Source organism: Pleuronectes platessa, chromosome 7 (genome assembly GCF_947347685.1).
Source record: "Pleuronectes platessa chromosome 7, fPlePla1.1, whole genome shotgun sequence".
Classification (NCBI taxonomy): Eukaryota; Metazoa; Chordata; class Actinopteri; order Pleuronectiformes; family Pleuronectidae; genus Pleuronectes; species Pleuronectes platessa.
The window spans coordinates 22049275-22070719 of NC_070632.1; the positions used below are offsets into that span (position 1 = coordinate 22049275).

At 41.5% G+C, this 21445-nt stretch overlaps 1 protein-coding gene across 1 annotated transcript; it reads left to right on the forward strand.

Moving 5' to 3' along the window:
- The first annotated feature begins 883 nt into the window (after positions 1-883).
- On the forward strand, positions 884-21191 carry snx33 (sorting nexin 33). Its single transcript, XM_053426274.1, has 2 exons — positions 884-3195; positions 17036-21191. The coding sequence occupies exons 1-2, from the start codon at positions 1764-1766 to the stop codon at positions 17287-17289; spliced, it is 1686 nt and encodes a 561-aa protein (XP_053282249.1). The 5' UTR covers positions 884-1763; the 3' UTR covers positions 17290-21191.
- The last annotated feature ends 254 nt before the right edge of the window (positions 21192-21445 follow it).

A 21445-nucleotide genomic window follows, 5' to 3' on the forward strand; every position in this document is an offset into this window, starting at 1 on the left:
TGTATTTGTAAATTGTGTATTCAGATCTTTAAGTAAAAGCATCTTTACCAAACTAGATATCTGTCAATAGTACTTCTGACTTTAAAGTTCGAATTTATTATCAACTAAATTTAGTGCGTGTGCAATTCAAAAAGTGAGTCAGAATACTTATTACTTCAATTATTATATTATTGTATCCTTCTTGTAACTGAAGAAACAAGTATTCAGATCCTTTAAAGTAAAAAATGACTGTACGAGAGTAAAATGATCCCTTTACAAATATGATCAGCATTTAGAGTAACACGGTTACCTTCAAGTAACAGTTATTAAAGTATCAGAAGTAAACGTTCTTGACTTGTTATGCTGGTTTGTTGTATACTGCGTATGTTAAAGGTTAGTCTGAAGAGTAAACAGAACTCTTAAATGAACAAAGTGGAGTAAAAATATAGTATTTTCCCATGAAGTGTAGTCGAAGTAAAAAGAAGCACAAAAAAGATAATTTAAATTTTTATTATTATTCACTTAATCACTTTGAGGTGCATTAACATGACATGACAATACAGTATACAGACAAAATTTCATAATGAAATCTATCATCTCATGTGACATTAAGGAATATCTGTGAACAACATGAAGTATAGCAGCAGGTCAATGTTTGTGTGAAGCAGTTTGCAACTTCTTGAAAGGTATATATGAACTTTGTAATTGAACTTATAATGAAGATGATCCTGATTTTATTATTATAATCATTCTTATTTGTAATACGTTTTTATCACCACCATTACTATTCTATCCATCTAATAATGAATGGGTTGAATCTTGGTGTTGTGGGTTTCCCCAGCGTCTCCTGTAGGGGGCACTGCTGAGCCATTCGCTCCTCTTCTGCAGACTATAAAGGAGCTGATGAAAAAAAAGAAAAAGCGAACTTGCTTTCTTCAGTTGTTCGAGCCTCACGTCATGGAAAGAGTTACTTTGTTGCGGCGCTGAGGAATAAACCCAGAAAAACATCCCCGCGTGCGGATCGTCTGTGGGACCTGGTCGCTGCGGAGATCTGCTCTGGAGTGATATGCTCGAGGATCGCCCGGAGATGCGCAGGAACCTGTTTACGAGGAAAACGCAGCGAGTTTGAGAGAATGTGGAGCTCAGGGATGCCATTACTCATCCCTGCGGTTCCCCTCACGCCAGGCCACTTTGTCCTGGAGATATTTTCACCGCGGATCCTTTCTAGGCTCCGCTAACGAGCAGCAAGTGTCCGGGGAATCGGGGGAACGACGTGACGCCGGTGTCCACTTTGTGAGGATTAAAACCACCGAGGAGATCGTTGGCGAAACCAGCTTTGTTTTCTGAACCTGTTGAGTTTCTGATGCCAGATGAGGCAGCGAGTCTCCCTGTTGTGAGGGAGTCGATGTGTTGTCGAGCCTCTGCAGCCTGAACTTACTGGATATTTAAACACAATAGATTTTAGGACAATAGAGCGACAGCCTCGATGGGCTGAGGATGCTAGTGGCCACAGTGGGTATATTTCATTCTGCTGTTAGTTTTACATGACTCTTCACTTCTGCTGTGTTTCTAAAGTTTCACATCCTTAAAGTTACATAAAGGTCATAGTGCCGCTGCACACCTGATCCAACAGCTGCCATGTAATTTGAGACTAGTTTCAATATTACAGTGAGCTCGTGTCAGAAGTTTCCAACACAGCATGCATTCACACAGGAGCATCAGTACAATCTAGGCACTATGTGCGTGTAGAATCTTTGTGGTTTGGGACCAACTTGAGTATCACGATGTCAGTGAAAGCCAAAGCCATCTACACCTTCCAAAGTGAAAACAAAGAGGAGATCAGCATCCAGGAGAGCGAGGAGCTGGTCATCTTCGATGAGAACGCAGTGGACGGCTGGTTCAAGGGGGAGAACAGCCGAGGGGAGAGGGGTCTCTTCCCTGCGTCTTACGTGGAAATCATTCGCACTCGCTCAAACTCCAATGTGACTGACTGCTCCATCAGCCCAGCAGGCTCTTTGGGAAAGGACTCCTCCTATATCCAATCGATTCCCATCACCCCTCCTCATTTGCAGCAGTCGTTTGATGACGACGAAGATGACGACTGGGACGACTGGGATGACAGGTCCACAGTGGTGGAGGATGCAGACTACTCAAGGAGCCCTGGGGCCAATGGACATGCCCATCAAAGCCCACTGTCCAACAACCCTAATGTACACTACCGGCCCAGACCACACATGGAGCGACAGGACAGCATCTCCAGCTCCAGGAAAGGCAGCATGGTGGGCAGGAACTTGAATCGATTTTCCAGTTTTGTCCGCTCAGGGGTGGAAGCGTTTGTTCTGGGCGATGTACCCATGATGGCAAAGATAGCTGAGTCATACACCATCGACATGGGTCCTGTGGGACCCCTGTGGAAGGCCAACCCACAGCCGTTCGCCTGCTCAATTGAAGACCCCATAAAACAGACAAAGTTCAAGGGCATCAAGACCTACATTTCTTACCGGGTCACGCCGAGCCACACAGGGCGTCCCGTCTACAGACGCTACAAACACTTTGACTGGCTGTACAACCGCTTGCTGCACAAGTTCACTGTGATCTCTGTGCCTCACCTGCCTGAGAAGCAGGCCACGGGGCGATTTGAGGAAGACTTCATTGAGAAGCGCAAGAGACGACTGGTACTGTGGATGAACCACATGACCAGTCACCCGGTCCTCTCTCAGTATGAAGGCTTTGAGCACTTTCTAATGTGCGCTGACGACAAACAGTGGAAACTTGGAAAGAGACGGGCGGAGAAGGACGAGTTGGTGGGCGCCCATTTCATGCTGACCCTCCAGATCCCCAGCGAGCACCAGGACCTTCAGGATGTAGAGGAGCGGGTCGACACCTTCAAGTCCTTCGCTAAAAAAATGGACGACAGTGTGATGCAGCTCACACACGTTGCCTCGGAGCTGGTGCGTAAACACCTGGGTGGGTTCAGGAAGGAGTTCCAGCGCCTGGGAAATGCCTTCCAGTCCATCAGCCAGGCTTTCATGCTGGACCCTCCCCACAGCTCAGACGCCCTCAACAACGCCATCTCCCATACAGGCCGCACCTACGAGAACATTGGAGAGTTGTTTGCAGAGCAACCTAAGTATGACCTCTTCCAAATGCTGGACAAGCTGTCGCTCTACCAAGGCCTGCTTGCCAACTTCCCTGACATTATTCATCTACAGAAAGGTAATGAGCCTCCCCATTACTTTTGTCAGTTTGTGAGGGATTTCTCTGTTTTCCTAATGTGTGTGCAGAAAAATTCTAATATGGTAAAATACCCGAATGATGATTACATCAATGACCACTACAGATGTTTGGAAGTATCCCCAGCCTCCCATCCGTTTTTCATTCCTGCAACTACATTCATATTTCAACTGAATATAACCCCTATCAGCCCACCATTTAAAATTACAAAGTGATAGCTTTCCAACCATCTGGCCCAATACTGATGTTTTCATGTCACATCCATCAGGCACTGGATAGATTCATTTATTAGAGGATGTCCTCAGGGTCCTAGCAGTTTATCATTGAACCTTAATACTCAGACATGACAACCAATAACAAGTTTTCAACAAGAGAAATTGTGTATCTCCTTGTCCTACATGTTGTTGTAACGTGACAAGCAGAAACTGCAAAAGCATCAGTTGCAGTTAAGGATAATATACAAAGTGTCTGCTAATGGGATCAGACCGAGCGGATCGCCCATGATTATGTTTTGTTTCTCAGCCTCTTTTATTTATTTTGCCACGGTTGAAAGATTAGGTTAGGCCTCCAGATTCTCCATTCTCCTACACGCACAGACACAGACACACACACACACACACACACTTTTAACCCCAAGACAGTGTGTGTGCTTAATGTGTCAGTCTGGGATAAAATATTAGGTCATAGTCTTTGATTGCATCTCCTGAGGCCTTTTGCACCACCTCCTTGAACCCCACCTATCTAGACACACACATGCGCACACACACACACTCTCACAATCTCTCGCTCTGTCAAATACTTTCATAAGAACGATGGACTTTGATAACCTGTGCAAACATGTCGGTGAAGGGAAGGTGGAGTATTAGACAAATCATGTCTTCATCACTTGCTGGGCGGTAACCATATATTAGTCATAATATGAAGTCAATAAAACAATGATTTAAGATGTAGATACTGTACTCAATAGAAAAATCATACCATCAGTGTAATATTCAATATCGCCCTAAGTACATACAAAGTAAACTATGTGCTTCTAGGGCTTGGGTGTCACTTATATTACCTAGCACAGGCTGCCATTAGAGAATTCAGTATTACCCAAATATTGATGTTAGGTAGGGATTTAACAAACTGCCATTAATATTACATTTGAAATGGGTTTGTTTTTAGTTGTTGTGGGAGTTCACCTTAGATTCCACTTGGTTCTCTTCAAAATTTGATGAGACAAGAGGAGCCCAGAGCTTTGTTGTTGTGGAATAATACAAGCAGCCGCCATGATGTGACAAACACACCAGAGTATCACTAGCAAGGAGTGGTGAGGACGGGGCAGTGAGAAGAAGTAGTACACTATCAGGTTGTACTAAGCGTTTTAACCTTAAGTCAGTGTTTTGGTTTGTTCAATAGGTTTAAAATGTTCTCGAAGAAGCCATATTATGCTCATATTCAGTTTCATCATTTGACATTTTTTGTTATTACTTGAAAAGGTTTACATCACTTTCCTCATACTGTTCATTGTTGAAGCTTCTCTTTTCAGCATCTCTCGGAAAAACGTGGTTTTAGCTCCTGTCTCTTTATGACCCGCCCCAGATGCAGCCCCGTCTGCTCTGACTGGCCAGCTGGCCCACTCTGTTGTGATAGGTCAACCTGTTCTGTTGCGTGTAGGAAATGTCAGCCTCCGCTTTCCCTTTACGTGGTCTTGTTGTGAGGCAACGTGCCAGAATAATAAGTATATCATGCAAATGTTGGGCGTTGTGATGTCACACAACATCATGACACATAAAAAACCTAAATAACACGATAGACGAAAGGAAAACTGAAATAAGCATCATGTATCTCATTTAAATATCATTTGAGCAAATTGTTAGTAAAGTATCACTTGATCATGTAGTAAACATTAAGCAGTATATAAAGTTGTAATCCTTAAAATCCCTGTTATACAAATTTATTTTGCTTCCTATTCCTGGGTGCTTAGCATTCCTGTGGTCTTTTGATCTGATGGTTCTTAGAGACAACTTGCTGACATCTTTATTATTACTGCTGGGGTTGTGTGATCAAGAAATACTGTAGCAATCATAACGCTAAATACATGTTTTATTGTCTATGAAGTCCGAATATATTTTCAGAGCTGCTGCTGCGTAAATATAAATCTTGTCATGTGTGTTACCACTTAGCTCCACTCGTTCAAAGCTGCAAATTCAAACAAGGTGATATCAGAGTTTCAAATGCACATTCATTATTATTCATTATCATACTGTCCCTAGGTTTTACAGGTTACTCTTGTCCCTGCAGTCCCCACCACATTTATCTCTGAAAACCTAATTTGCGAAATCATACATTACTTCACAAGAATCCTGTTTGCAATTATCAGTGTTTCGGAAGGATAGTGTTCAACATTTGATGAAAACTGTTGTACATGTACCACCACTAGAATCAAAGGCTTATTTGTCTCCCCCATATTAACATAATGGTCTTCAATCTTAAACTGAAATCATAAAATATGCCATTGTCCTGTAACAGGAACACGACTTTGTCAAGGTCCTGTTTGCAGAGGCTGATTTTCATAAACCACATGGTGAAGTATTAGTTCCCCTTAGGTGTACAACTCAACCCTTATCCGTTGTTAACCTTGTTTGAGTTTTGCTCCAGACACATATCGGTGTTTTGTGTCAGCTCTGTGACAACATCAGCTGATTGGTATTGGTTCTGGAGGAAGGAGACGGCTGCCAGCTATGAGGGCTCGTGCTGCTGGGAAATGTTATCATCTACTTCAAGCAGGTGGCCCTCACAGAAGGTCCAGTCAAGTCATGAAATATGGATATCATTAATCGGCCCCAGTGAGCTCAGGTCATGTCGATATAGTTCAGTTTGATATGCAGAAATATTGCATCAGATATTTAATTTCTGGAATGATTGTAGCATATTCGATCCACCTTCATTAGAATGAGATTTACTGAGGCGAATAGCACAAGTCAAAATATGAACTACTTAATTAGATTTAGGTCAAGAGCTTTTATTTAGTTAGTTCATTCTTAAAAGCAACTGTATGTAACTTCTAAAAAACGGGAATATTGTAACTCAGTCTGTTTTGCTTTGATGAGTAATATCTTCTGGCTTTATGACTCTTTACTTTTAGTCTGTAAGATTTAAGACTTAAAGCCACAATGTCAGTTCATGGTCTCACTTTATGGGTAGAAAGGAAAAAAGGGGAAAGCATATGTCTACATTTCAATGGGTTTTTGCTATCACCAGTGCAATTTTGCTTTTGCTGCTAAGCTATACTCTGTTCTAGCCTTTAAATGGGTTGTCAAGAGTAAGGTTATGTATCAGATACTTTGTTTTCACTAAGTGTTTGCATCTGAGGCCATCCTTTTTTGAGTTATGGCTGGAATAGGTCGTTGAGTGAGGGTTAGTTGGCACGATTAAATTGTTCCTTATTACAACGGGAAGGTTGTTGCTTTAAATCCCTTTTTTGGCAGCTGCCTCTCTATGTGGAGTTTCCATGTTCTCTCCTCTGGGGGAGTTTACTCCGGGTACCCCAGCTTCCTTCCTCATTCCAAACACATGAAGATAGAGGGAAATTCATTATCGACTCGAAATTAGCTGTCGCCTGACAATGACTTGCCAATGTTTTGGTGCTATTTTGTACACAGCAGATCTCTTTGCCAATACTCTGTCTTCTGTTTACCTTATACACTGTTTACTGGCCGTCGTGTCCAGATGAGTTGGACGTTTCTCCACAAACAAAGACACAAACAGTTTGTGTAGGTGTTTTGGATCCAGACGACTTTTTGACTAATCTCTTTACCCGCTATATGTCAGTCAATGTGTTCCGCCGCCTTCGCTCTTCACGCAGACTGTTAAACTGCGGGGAACCAAAGCCTGTTTCAATGTGATTGTTCAAAGTACAACAGAAACCTGAAGGCATCCAGTGTGTGGCTATATGTTTATGCATATTGGCAGTTTTACACTAAGTGTTTTTGTGCAGCATCTGAAAAGTTATTTTAACAGAAATGTGTTTATTCACTTTCTTGCTAAGGGTTCGATGAGAGGATTGATATTCTAAGCATGTCTTTGTAGTAAATATGAACCTTGTGCTGGGAGATGCTTAGCTTAGCGCCAAGCCAGGAAGCAGGACAAAACAACTGGCCTTGCTGGCTCTGTCCAGAAGTAACAGAGTCTTCATCCAGACACCTTATTAGCTCGCTAACATGTTAAGGATATTAATAACTATTATATCAAGTGTTTATATGTTATACTCTACTGGAGGAGGTTGAGCAGGAGTGTTTTTGACCCGGCAGAGACCTTTTCACTCTGCTGGGTTCCCTTCCGGTCCACAAAACTCCCCCTTGATGTGACTTGTGTTCTGCTGAACCAGATACAGCTGTGGCAACACTCGCAACACGCAGAACTGAGGTCAACCTTTTCCGGTGTCCTCCTCCTCCTCCTCCTTCTCCTCCTCCTCCTCCTCCTCTTCAGCTCTTCATTGCTTTAGTCTCTTTCACTGAGGTCTATAGACGCTGTCATAACCCTGAATCCTGGAGAGCATTTGATCTGCAGAAATATGCCGTGCAATGACTACATGTGGCCTTGGTAAAAAAAAATATATAAAAATGTCGGGTTGTCCTTACACTTCTCTCCCCATTTTCTTTTGTCCTGTTGTGCCTCAAACTGCTAATCAGTCTGACACAAAAGCTTCACCTCTTTTCATGTCCGTCTGCCTCTTCTCATCTTTCCCTTCATCTCATGTGATAGAATAAAGGCTCTCTGAGGCTTTTGGGTAAAAAGGCAGTTGTGAACATGGCTGGCAACAACTCCAACCCTGCATGGTACCCTTTTGAATAAAAAGTTTTTAATTTGAATGACCATACTTAAGTTTTAACTTGGCTGTGCTAGTCTGGAATCAATCTAGACTCAAACATTAGATGTGAATCCTCTGGAAGTAAGATCACGTTGACAGCAACTGGAACTGGAACATGGGGCAGCAAAGCAGATATCACAGATTCTGTACCTGGCAACAACAACCGACTAATGGGACAAAACCACCTCTTGAAGCTTTCAACGGTCACAAAAGGGAACTCAATACAGTGAAACCAGTCCTGCTGGTGGTGTGGTTATCACTCTGATATGATCAAAAGAAAGCTGATGCATTGGCTCTGCATGAGGTCTGGATCTGCAGAATGATATGTTGAGGGAAAACAAAGCAACACCAATTGTTACATTGTTGCGGATGAGTTTCAACAGTCAATTAAACTTGTAGTTGTGGCTGAGCTAGAAAAGGCTCCACAAGATTAAGTACAGTTTAAAATCTTGAAGTACAATGTTTTAAATGACATAAAACCAAAGCAAAAGTTGTGAAAGTCTGTGTTGTATTTTCCTGCTTAAAAAGCCCCAGACTTTATCTGTTCTCCTTAAGTCCTGACTCATTTTGTCGGTGAAGAAAGTGCAGCGCTTGTCTTAACGCTCCCTTTAGCTGTTGCTGACAGTGGGATAAAACCCTCTGTGATCCTCACCAGATCATTATTCAGTTTGAGAATGAGCTAGATCCCTGGGGATGCCTCCAGCTCGGCAGCCAGACCTAAATCTGGACAAGAGGTGAGTTGTCCCCCATATGGCAACACATTACAAAACCACATGCAGCATCAGCTAGAAGGAAAAGATATGCTGTTGCCAACTCTGAAAAAATCTGTGTTCAAATTGCGCCCTGTTATCTGCTCCGATAACAAAGGGTTGCCTAACTTGAAGTTTTGAGATTCTGCCTACATGCTACACTAATGTGTCTTTGTGTGTTTTTGAAGTTCTCTATGTAGTTTAGTTTAGTGACCCAGACATGTGGCACGTTTTATATGATCAGTCGAGCATGTTCCAGATTAACATTCCATATGCTGGTTACAAAAAACAAGAAAATAACACATTGTCAGCAGGTACACAAGCAGCAATCTGTGAGCGCAGGCTAATGAAAGCATGCTCTGAGTTTCAGGGTCGTGCAGTGGCCCAGTTATGGCCGCTTTTGGATGTTGATTGTATGTTCTTGTGTTTGCCTCGGTCCTCTTAGCTGAGGGTGGTGACTTTTGAGAGCAAACGTTTTCTCCCTCCTGTTTGCATACTCATAAATCTTGACAAAGGCTGGGCCCTCGTCTTCGCACACACTGTCTATCCAAATGCCTCTGCATTCCTGTCTGTGTTGGCCCAGTGCAGTGCTGTTTCACAGATTACAGATGTCTCCAAGAGGTTGGTTTTTTACCACCACAGCTTCCCTCGTCCTCTCCTCCAAAAAAAAACACATATTGACTAAAAAATAAAGCTTGCAAATAAAGAAATCCAGTGCAATACCAAATCCACAAACATGTATCTCGTATTAAAGCTTTCAAATTTAGTCTATTTAACAATATTTCATTGAAATATCCCCAAAATAAGTAGAACTCTCTTATGTATTTTGTTGACTCTTATACTTTATTATTCAGAATGTTCCCATCAATGTTCAAAGTCAGAAAAATCCCCAGTTTTACACAAGATAACAACACATTTCATTATGTTGGACTTCCCCTGTCTCTGCTAATACGGGATTTCCTGGATTGTTTTTCAAAATCTCACCAATAGCAACATCAAACAGCCCCCCTTGTTGTAAAGTCACACTGTAGAAAGTATGCTTATTATTATTTGGCCCCTGGAATCAATTAACACTGCATTAATGTGCTGCTATTTTTTAGTAAGAAATATCAGCTCAATGGTTTGCTCTTTTTAGCCCCTTCAGCTGGAGCCAACCAGGCCAGCTGGGGGTTTCTGTTAGTGGTTTGCTGCCTCTGTCTCTGGGACTGTTCCCGTCTGGGCTCTGTTTTTTTCCCACAGTTTTAAGACACTGATTGGATGGATGGAAGGAAGGAAGGAAGGAAGGAAGCATGGATGGATGGAAGGATGGAATGATTGCTTTACTCTCAAAGTGCCGGCAATGAAATTAATTAATGGAAAACAGAAATGTAGTCATCCATATTTTGTATTCATGTTTATTCATGTATATTTGTTCATGTTTGTTTTAGCTCACAGGTTAAATGTTGTGGTGGCCCTGTATACTGCGATAGGAACATTTCTCCCTCCGGTGCGACTAAAGTGGAGCCAAAATAGCCTCAAGCTGAGACTGACTCTGACTTGATTCTGTTTTTCCTGGAAGAAATGGAGCTTTAAATGTCAGAAAGCATCTGTCCACCAGTTGTAACTGCTGCCATGGTAACACCCCCAAGATGCTTGTTGTTGGCATAGAGTTGACATCCCTCAGAGCAGAGCATTGTCATTCTCATCTTTCCCGTTGTTGTTGTGTGAGCATTCCTAAGCAATCCTAAAAGTTGTGTTTGTCTTTTCACCAAGTCTTCATTGTGTAGGACTAGTGCAGTGTCTGCCCTGGGTTGTTTGTTTGGCCTGTGGTGGTGCTGCTTGCAGTTTTCTTTCTGGAACTGTAAAGTGACCTGCAGTGATGGAGCTGGAGCGAGTAAAGTCCTGCTGTGGGACTCAGTCCACAGATCCCTGAAGCTGCTCCACAAAGAGCTGTTCACCTGTTTTTTCAAAGTTCAGTAAAGCTCAGAACGAAAAACCCCGAACAGGAGAATCAGCTGTGGTTTGCAGTGAATGTGCCTGTTGTCCCAGCCGCCGCTGCTACAGAGCACTGGTCGCCTGTTTATTCAAAGCGTATTAATATTGAACTGTTGCGCATCCAAATCTCATCAAATTCACCACCGCCCTTCCTTGGGCCCTGAACAATACACATGCCAAGTGTGAAGCCAATAAGATGAACGGTTCTGGATATACATGAGTCACATACGGACGTGTAGGTAGATGCGTCAGTTGAGGTTGGATATCAAATCACTGCGTCAAGAGAAAAATATATTCCTGATGAGCTAAACAAATGAATAGGAACATCCTGCACTTCTTTAAAACCACTGCGGCCTCTCACGGAAAAAATTTAATGAGAAAAATATTTCAGGGCGAACACACTGAGGAAATGTTGCGTCTGTTCTGTATCAAAGGCATTGACACTGTTAAATAGCCCTTGTTAAAGTATCATTCGGGAGTAGAACAGGAAGCAGGGACCTGGATGGATTTCAGGACAAAACAACAAATGAATAAAATCATAACAAATTAAGTTGTACCAACTTATGGTCATTTATTTTTCTTCTCCTGTGAGACCGCAACTGATTTTTGCTGGGCTTAGTTTGAAAAGCCAACTCAAAACATAAAGTTGTTCATTTTCTTCCAGATGTCAGCTGGAAATCCACATTCATTCCAACGTGTGATTTACAACACCCTTTTTCATACAAGCCGGGAAACTTGAGCTGAGAAAGAGATTACATAAAAGCCTTTGCTCTGGAACAATGTGAGATAAACACGATTAGGCTATTAGGAGTTGTAATAAACTGTACTTACCTTTCGTGACCGGTGCTTAGCAAAACCACAGTCGATAAACAAATACATCATGAGGGCAACATGTCTGACACAAACACAGATTTATAACACCATCTGTGTAAACGTGAAGGATGTAATAGTTTTAGAGCAGATTCTTCTTAAACGAACATCTGTTGAACATCTCTCTCTTTGCGTGGCTTTGATTTGAGCTTTGGAGCAATCAGAGGCTTCACGTCTTATTTTTCTGTGTGTAGCTGTTGTCGTCATGGTCAAAAATGTAGTGGAGAAGCCCAAAGTAGTGCAGAGGAAGTGGTCTGAACACATATTCAACATTTCTGGTAACTGATTCTCCGTGCAGGACCAGAGAGGGTGGTTCTGTTTTGAACATTCCTCATCCCTGAAGTAATTCAGAATAAAAGAGTCAAATTTTGAGGAAGATAAATGGACATAGGAATATTTGAGGCAGCTGAAATTGTTTGTGAGCAGCTTTAGACATGAACTTCAGCTGTTTTGATCAGTATGGGTCTGGTGGCTGCTGTAAACAGTATTATTGTTAGCCTACTTAGCAGGTTTTTTACATTTGTGTATCCTCCAGGCTTTTAAGGCCCACTTTAAAAGCTGGCAGTTACTGCAAAGTCCCTTTGACCCTGCTATGCATTCTTTGAGCTGTGTTTTCTTCCTGCCTCTTCTCTTCTCTCTTCCCTCCCCTCTCTGTTTCCAGCTCTTCTGCTCACCTTTCCTTTGCTTTTCTCCATTTATCTTCCCCCCTTCATTAAGCTTAAATGTCAGCGGGGCTGTTATTTCATCATAAATATCACCAATATGTACAAGGTCAAAATTTAGCAACAAAGTCAATTCATTTAAATTGAATCACCACAATTGGGGGAGCTACTAGCTGGGGAGAAGTTAACAGCTGTGTCTCAATTCTGTGTCTGTTTAAGACTGCATTTGAAGACCGATTGCGTCCGAGCGTTGTGACTAAGCCCTCCCATTTCAGGGGCTCCTTCAAATACGGCTGACAAATGCATCTTTTAGTCCCAGAGAAACAAAGGCTCCAACGAGGGTATCCTTCCTGGCCACACCTATCCAAGGATTCATTGCACTTCACTGACAAAGTTTCTTTCAAAGAGGTAGGGGCACAGCGAGTGAGCGTCAAGACGTCCAAAACTTTCTCGCCGTGTCCAATTCGGCCTTCGCAGTCTACCCAGCCCGGGAAGGAGGCGGTCTTAGTGAGCTGGAATGACCGGGTCCTCAGTAGGATATTTGTGAACGTATCGTCCCATCAGTTAGTGTATTTAGCTAACAAGCCCAACATTTAATATAGTTAACTGTTTGCTAGCATGAGTGTTACCTCTTCGTGAATGAAACATCAGGGGGTTGAAACGGCAAAGTACAGACAAAATAATGTTCATCAACTAAGCACTTCCTGTAAAATGCTTCCTGACTAATTGCTGTTGAACATTTTCTGTTTTTGGACACAAGAAAATAAAACCTATCTTTCCTAACAGATGATTCAGGGTTTCCCCCCCTGTTTTCATTCACATTTTTGAGGGCTCAACAATGAACAAACACCTCATCAGTTCACTGCACTGCTTGACACAGACGTCAGCGCTCACACACTCACTGCCCTCTCCTAAGGCTCAGTGTTTTGTGGTGACAAGCAGCATTTGTCCTCGGTTTGAAAATGTCTCTGTTGATTTAACATCCACTAATCGTACTCAGTCACGTTATTGCCTCCCGTTTTTGAAGTCGTCATACCAGATTCCCAGAGAGGTTATATTACAGAGAAATTAGAAATTCAAGGAGGGTATTAAAAACGGGAACCCTGAAAAATTTTCTGATAATTGGGTCCAGACATTTTCAGGTTGTCCGGGTTGGCCAAGTAGTCCTGGGTACCGCATGCAGGAGGTAGAACATGACCTATGAATTCCCATTGTTTGTTTACAGCTAATCGGCCTTCATCACCCAAAGCTCTCAAATTTAGTTGTCTTTCCTATTTAATTCGCTCATTATATTTTCAAGGTATCTTCCTGCTGTAATCTCACCTTGACTCACTCTAACATTTTCCAGACATTTTACCGGGGGGGCAGACAGGACAACTATCTGGACTTCAGTGCACGTCTGAAATCAGCTTTAGTTCTCTTCTTACTGTTTGAACAGTTTAAGGTTTTCAGACTTTCACTATTTCAACTTTGACTGTATTCTGGTATTGTAATTCACAGCTCTACAAAGTTTATTCACCAAACTGTTGCACATGATCTTTGATTAGAAAATGGTCTGCGACAAAAATCTCTCCTTCTTTGTTTTGCAAGAGAGAAATTTAGCCCAGTTCCAACTGCTGCAGGAAAAATGTGGGTGTTTTGTGGTTTTGCAGGGCAGCAGTGAAGTCATCACATTCTCGTGGCTGTGCTTTCACGTGTTAGCCCGCTACTGTTTCACAGCCACACAAACTCAATCACCTCAAGAGGGTTGTGAAGCAATAAGCAGCCTTTCGCATAACTGGTTATTCTATCCCACCGCTACAGGGAACATTTGTGTCTTGCACACGACGGGTCATAAAACAGTTACATAAAACGTCCTTTGGTTTGGAAATGTGATCATTATTGATAGAAGACGTAAAAAAAAAAAGGCTGATTACTTCCTAATGAGCACAAAACAGCCCATGGCCAGGGACTTTACCTAAATCTAATCTGACATTTAATGTTGTTTCAGCTTACTAGCTACCCAGGGGAATTAAGTCAAGCTGCATGTGACTTCTTAATATTAACATCTCCTGTCAAAGTTCTGAGACAAGCAGTCAACATACGTAATATACTACTTGTTTCACCTTAAGAGGCCTGACTCCTAAATCTCTGATGTCCTCAGCACTAATACAAAACGTCAAGAACAAAGGGGACCTCTGTTCCATCATAAAAGTTTGGATAATGGAAAATCTGCCAATCTCCAACCCCACCTGGCTTTTAAAGGGATGAGAGATGGCCCTCTGATTGGTTACACCCATAATACGTTTTAATTATGGGATTAAATACAACGAATTTAAACCATTTTCCTGCTGCATTGACATTTTTTCCACCGTTAAACTCGCAAAAAATTGATTTGGACAAATCCCAATTGCCCTTGAGCAATGCGCTTGAGACTATGTGCTTAAATCATTCAAACTGAGTCCAGTCTCTTTGCAAATTCGATTGTTGATTTTAGCAAAAGGTTAGATTGACATTTTCCTTTCATCTCCTCCCCTCTCCTCTCCTACCACTTCCTACTTCTCTCAATCCCCTCCAGAGTGATATCTACCCAGCGCAGACCCGTGAAGCTGGTCTGGTTGGGCAAGATAAACACATCTGGTGACTGTCCAGACCACTGGCCATTTGTTAACTTAACAAAAAGCAGAAACCCTACAGTGGGAAAGAGCGATTGGTTTGCACAATAGTAGGAAAAACCTACACAGCTTCTGTTACAGTTTCTCTTTTTGTCCTTGCAGATTCAGCTGCAAGGACACTTCAAGCTTTCTTAGTGATGAGATTTTGCATCAGCGGAACCAGATCAAATCAAATGAATATTATCCTGTTAAGTTTCATGTTGTAAGTAGAATTTTTTGTCAGATATTGTGTCACTTGTAGCTGCACAGACGGTGCCCCTCAAGCTTTCTTTGCGATGAGGTTTTGCATTGGATGATCCAAAAAGATTCAACACCCCCCCCTCAATTATTTCCCTCTGCGTTCTCATGTACACAACCATAGGCTCTTTCCCTTTATGTCTCACATTCATGCTATCTGGTGATGCACATTCTGCTCTAGTGGAAAACAGAATACACAAATGTAGGTCAGCACCATAGACTCAAGTCCTCACGCCTCCTCTCTTGAACAGATTGGAAATGCTGTTCATGCTTTCCCAGACCTCTGCCAGGAATTCCACCCGAAATCCAGGGCGGCGTGAGCTCGCAGATACAGTCAAGGGATAATACCTGAACGCGGCACCAGATCTGTTAAAAGGCAGGACTAGCTTGTCTGAACTAGTCCTGCCGGCTGGATTATCTGACTCAAATCTGTGTGCCGTCTGGTTTCGACTGAGATTGAGACAGACTCGCGAATCTGATGGGAAATGCGGCGTGGCCACATACCATCTCAGGCTGCTATGCTCTGCTCCTGGAAAGTGATGTCATGTCAGTCTGGGTGAATGTGGTTACAACTTGTCAACGTCTCAATAGACGTTCATATCTGGTGCTGGTCTTTACTGCAGAGCGCCACCGAGAAGATATTGGCATAGGATTATTCAGTTGTTTTCCTATGGCACATCATATTGTAATACAGCCCCACCCAAAGAGCAAGAAAAACCTTATATAAACCACATTTTACAGCTTTCCCCTCTCCCGCAGCACACGGTCAGTGCTGTTAATCAGCCTTATTTCTAGATTTTGAGGTTGGCCAACTTGATTATTCCCTAAAAACAGCAAGGATTTTTTCCTCAAGTGAATGCAATAGCACTTTTAGTAGTAGTCGTGGTAGTAGTAGTATCCAGCCATTCAAACATTTATGGTTTTCCTGATATCCAGGTCATATTTTTCTTTATGTTTTATGCCTGCATCCCCTCACTGAATAAAAAGCCCAATCAAATAATAAGCATAAAATGACATTTAGAAAAATGTAACAGTAATCAGCAGTAAGAGAAGTGTCCCTGTTGATCAGGATCATCCCTTAAGCACTTCACCTGTTTGCAGTACGTGCTGTGAATCATCCAGCCAGCACTTACTGTTCCTGTAAAGACATGTTGCTGTATAGTTTTTCCCAGGGTAATCTACTGTATATGCATTTCATTGGAGGTGGAGGCAGAAATACACCAGAATTTCAGGAATAAAACCAAACCGCTCTGTCTGAATCATAAATATATCCGAGGAATTTGGGTTGGAGCAGAAACCTGATGGATATCTCATCAATTGAATCAACCTGCATTACCTCATACCAAAGAGCAAGAGCAGATGCAGGGGTGCACTGGCCCCATCTGAAATCTTTTTACAATAAACTAGTCCCTTAAAATCAATACTAACATCAAAGGAACATTTATTAATCATTTTAATTGTCTAAGCTTCTTGAAATTCACCCGGTGCTTGAACAAGTTAAAATTTTCCATATATTGAATATATTCAATGATGGGTGGCTTTGCTCAAAGCTATAGAGCTAAAACAGTAACCAAGAAAGGATTTAAACGTGTATTTATTGAATCACGTATTGTGCACGGATGTTAGACATATACTTCTTGGCCCCTCTATGTAAATTGTGGTCCCTTCGTGGCCCCTGGTTTTGAAAAGTCTAATATCCACCACTGTCACAGAGGGAAATGACCATTTGAGTTCTGGGCATTTGGGTGAACTGGCTCTTTAACTAATGTTCAGTTCAGTTTCAACCACCTTAAATCTATCTACATTTTTTTCTTGACCCAGGTGCCTTTGCCAAGGTGAAAGAGAGCCAGCGGATGACCGATGAAGGGAAGATGGACCAGGACGAGGCCGACGGCATTAGGAAACGCTGCCGGACGGTCGGGTTTGCCCTCCAGGCAGAGATGAGCCACTTCCATCAGCAGCGAGAGGTGGACTTCAAGGACATGATGCAGGCCTACCTCAGGGAGCAGATAGCCTTCTACCAGCGTGTTGTCCAGCAACTGGAGCGCACCCTGCGCATGTACGACTGCCTGTAAAGACAACTAAAAATTCTGCCCAGCACAAGATGCCAAAAAACACAGAAAATAAGAAACTAAATCTCTATCAAGGCTTTTTGTGTTCTGTTCTGTATTTGGCCCAATTTGAAAAGAGATGATTGAAGCAGTCGTTACTGGACGAAACACAGACAGCCAGTCACTGCTTCACCTTCATGGATTCAAAGTCATATTTTTGCAAAGACCTACTGTACTTTTTTGTTCTGAAATACACATCACATAGGCAGTGTACTAGCATATTTTTCATTTGACATAATTTAAGTTGTTTGTAACATTAAGATAAGAATATAGGTTTCAAATTCATAGTGGATCAGTGCTTTATTGTTCATAGTGTAACACATGAAAGCCATGAAACGGGTTTTATTTTGAAATTGTCCCCCATCTCTCCAACATCGTGCACTTTGGCTTCTCCAGGGACAGATTCAAGTTGCTTAGATTATTTTAAAACAAATTTATAAACATTCCAAATGTTTGTTTTTTTCATTCAGCTTTTTAGTATTTTATCATGTCACTTTAGTGAAGAGAAGACGAGAAACTAGTATTTCAGTCCGTTGTACGATATAGTGTAGGGGAATTTAACCATCGCCTCCTCTGCTTCGTGTTAAGGGCTCAACTTGCTCAGGTGTTCACTGCTTTGTTTCCTTTATGTTACTCCTGTTATCTCCTAATACAGAGGCCGGTGTCAACCTCACAACATGTTAATAACTCCATGTCAATAAGTTTAATTTCCTTACTTTTCTTCATAAAGTAAGTGCCTTGAAAGATGCAACACATTCCTATGGATTCGTTTTGAAATGGGAGCGAGTTGTTGGAATGACTTGTGTTTAGGCACAAGTTTGCACATGTTTCTATGTACTGGTGGGTCATTGTGTGTGTAAGTGCGTGTGTGTGTTTATGTGTAGGCACGTGAATGAAATGAGTCAACAACTGTGCTGATCGATTCCATTTGCTATGGTGAAAAAAAATCTTTATTCTATGTAGGAGCGGATTTATTCAGCCGTCAAGCATGAAAAATAGTGTTGACTTGAATGCTGGTAAGAGGCAGAATATCAATTTGGCATTTCTTTGTTTGTAGTAGATCATTTACTTGACATGCGGTAAAAACAAGTGCTTCTTGTTATCGGATCCTTGTGTTTTCATGTATTGGGGTAAAATAAAAACAGTTGGTTCATTGTGTAGAACTTTAAAACCATGTCTGAGTCAAGATAATGTAGCCATAATATCATATAAAATATGTTACATCTGTCATATTTTTTACATTTTATGCAGAGTTAGTGAGAAGATTGAAACTCCCCTCATGTCTTTTTGTTTTACATATGAAGTTACAGCCATATAGTGTAAGTATTATCACTTTATTCTGCTCAAACATAACAACACCACCCCCTCTGTCGCCGGGTATACACTGTATGATTTGAGCTTTTGATTTCTGAGACACATGACTCATTTTAGAGTTTGAGCAATTTTCAGCTTTGTCACGAATCGTTTGTTTTTGCAGTTTACAGGGGCTGCGAGGAGCGATCAGTGTAGAAGTACAGGTTAAGGCTGGAAGCGATTGAACAGCAAAAAAGAAAAAGATGATAAGAAGGTTCTGACGATACAGTAATCAGAGTGTAGCTAGTTATCAATTTACAATATAACAGCCTCAAACATAATTGCTTTCTTTCCGCACAATAGCAAAGGCATGCTCACGTCTTCCAAGCCACCAGCTTGTCCATATGTCGACATTTCTTTGACACACAGAAGAATCCATATTATCAAGGCAGCTTGTTTCTCTGTTTTTAGCATTGTTAGCAGACTTCTTCTTTGCCAAAAACACTTATCAAGAGCTGATCTGGAGGAACTGATGCAACATGCAACGTGAGCAGTCAGGTTGTGTCAGACAATCGGACCGTATGTGAGCATGTAAATCGTGAGCTTTAACTTTCCATCTTTGATGATTGACTCGTACGGTGTGAGGTGGAATTTTGGAAGTGGCACCGTTGGCCCCCGAGCTTACAAATGAACATGCTAATCTGTATAAAATCAGCTGTAAGTCTGTTTTACAGGCGGTTAAGTCTCCACTATTTCAAGAAGTAGTCTGGCACACAACCCCAACTTGTCATTGTCACAATCAGGTTTTTGTGCAGAGCAAACAAACAAGACATATCGTGATAAAGTTTGTTACCCTTGCAGATGACAAACATTTTTTCGGTTATCAGTCTTCTCCTTTAAATCTGTAATAAAGCAAACATCTCCCACAATGACACATTAATGAGGATCAACACACCATATTATGCTGTTCTGGTTTAAATCTTGGCACATTTAGTTATTCCCCACATCAAATGAGACCATGAGGATTTGACTCCCACTCCTCTGTAAGGTCAGTAAATAAAGTGGTTCCAGTAACATTACTCATCCTATTTAACGGGGGGGATGTTTCACGGAAACTTGTGGTGTAGACGAGAGGCTATCTTTAGCATCGTCTCAACCTTAGAGGTGTACGTGGAGTTGCATTAATAAGCATGAACTCAAGAAGCTCATCCTCTTTGTCAGTTGTGAGACACAGATTCTTCACTTTGATGGAAGAGGGATTGATCTCTTTGGGTGAGGAAGAAAGTGCTGATTCAGATTCTGGATCTCCTCAGTAAACGAGGGACCTGCCCGGCCTGCGTGTGTATGTGTGTGACTCAGATATGAGTGTTGTCTCAGTTACCGATCTATATCTGCAGCCGTCAGCACATCACTGTCTAAATGTGCTGTTTTTCTACATTTGTTTGTCTTTGAACAAACCTCTGCTTCTCATACGTCAGCTTTTTCACTCATCGCAGTTTCACCGAGACCAAAGAAGTCAGAAATGTCCTCCACCAAGGTTCCTCTTTTAAACATCTGTTCAGTGTCGTGAAATGAACGTGTTTTTTTTGTAACTGAATCTGGAAACTGTGTAGAGAACACAGCAAAAAAAACATTCCCCAGCCAGGTTTCACAATGGCACTGGCCTCTCATGTTCCAGAGTCACATGATAATTTAGATGCCAGGCATTTCACACAGGTGACTGTTTCTTTACATGCATGTGTGACCTGGTGAGCTGCTGGAGCTCTATGCTTTAGTTTCAGTGTCTGAAATAACAAGACGGTTATTTCCACTTAGTAATTTGTCACGTGATTTACGGGAAGGGCACCTAGAAAATAATAATAAAAGCAATGATGATGTCTTTTTATCTCTTTGTCATTTTTGGGGGATTGAATGTCTGACATCTCCACAATAAATCAATAAAACCAAGTGGATAAATCAGCAATGAAAAGACTAAATGTATTTACAATAATTCAATAATCCAAGGGAACTGAAGCACATGCACTTTATCAATAAATTAATCAAAATGGACTTGTACACACAAATCACAATTTTCCTCATAGGCTTAACAAGGTGCAATATCCTGTGTCCTTAACCCCCAGCAAGGGTGAGGAAGAACTACCAACAAAAAGAAAGATACCTCAGAGAGTGAAGTAATTGGAGAGTAGTGTCAATGTTTAAGTTTTTATACAAAAAATGTCTGTCAGAGATGAAGGGAGCAGTATAAACTATTGAAACGATAGAGGTATTGCCAATAATAGAGTATGTCAGTAGGCACATTGGATATTTATTCAATGTAGTTGTAATCATAATTCATGATGCCACCACCATCCACATCACAATGAAATGAATGATTATTTTCAATCTATTATTTCTCCTATTTTTTTGAATCCATGCTGAGTACGTCACTATCGTTGTGTTCACAATTATGACACCGTTTTTCCTGAATATAATCAAAACAAGAACAGCCAGGAACTGTTGTCCACATCTCTGCTCATGTAAACACTGACGCAATGTAATTCCTAAATGAATAAAACAAAGAAAAGAAAAACGTGCCAGAAGTCTCAAAAGAGATTTTTTACTTGAAAGTGAAGGAATGAGTAATCAGTCTGCTAAGGCTATTATCTGCATGTTTTTAAGCCAGTGCTGTGGCTCCATGGATGGAAACGCTGCTCTGTTGGTTGATTGGTTCCTGGTTCCACCTCTTCGGTCCAGACTGAAATATTATAAGCAACTATACTAAGTAGATTACCATGATATTCAGTTTTTACTAAAAGTTAATCTTTGCTGATGCCTTTACGTTTCAGGT

What these genes read in the sequence shown, in the direction of transcription:
- snx33 (XM_053426274.1), top strand. Translation starts at nt 1,764, where the DNA reads ATGTCAGTGAAAGCCAAAGCCATCTACACCTTCCAAAGTGAAAACAAA. An exon ending in CATTATTCATCTACAGAAAG is followed by an intron (nt 3,196 to 17,035) that starts GTAATGAGCCTC and finishes TTCTTGACCCAG; the next exon opens with GTGCCTTTGCCAAGGTGAAA.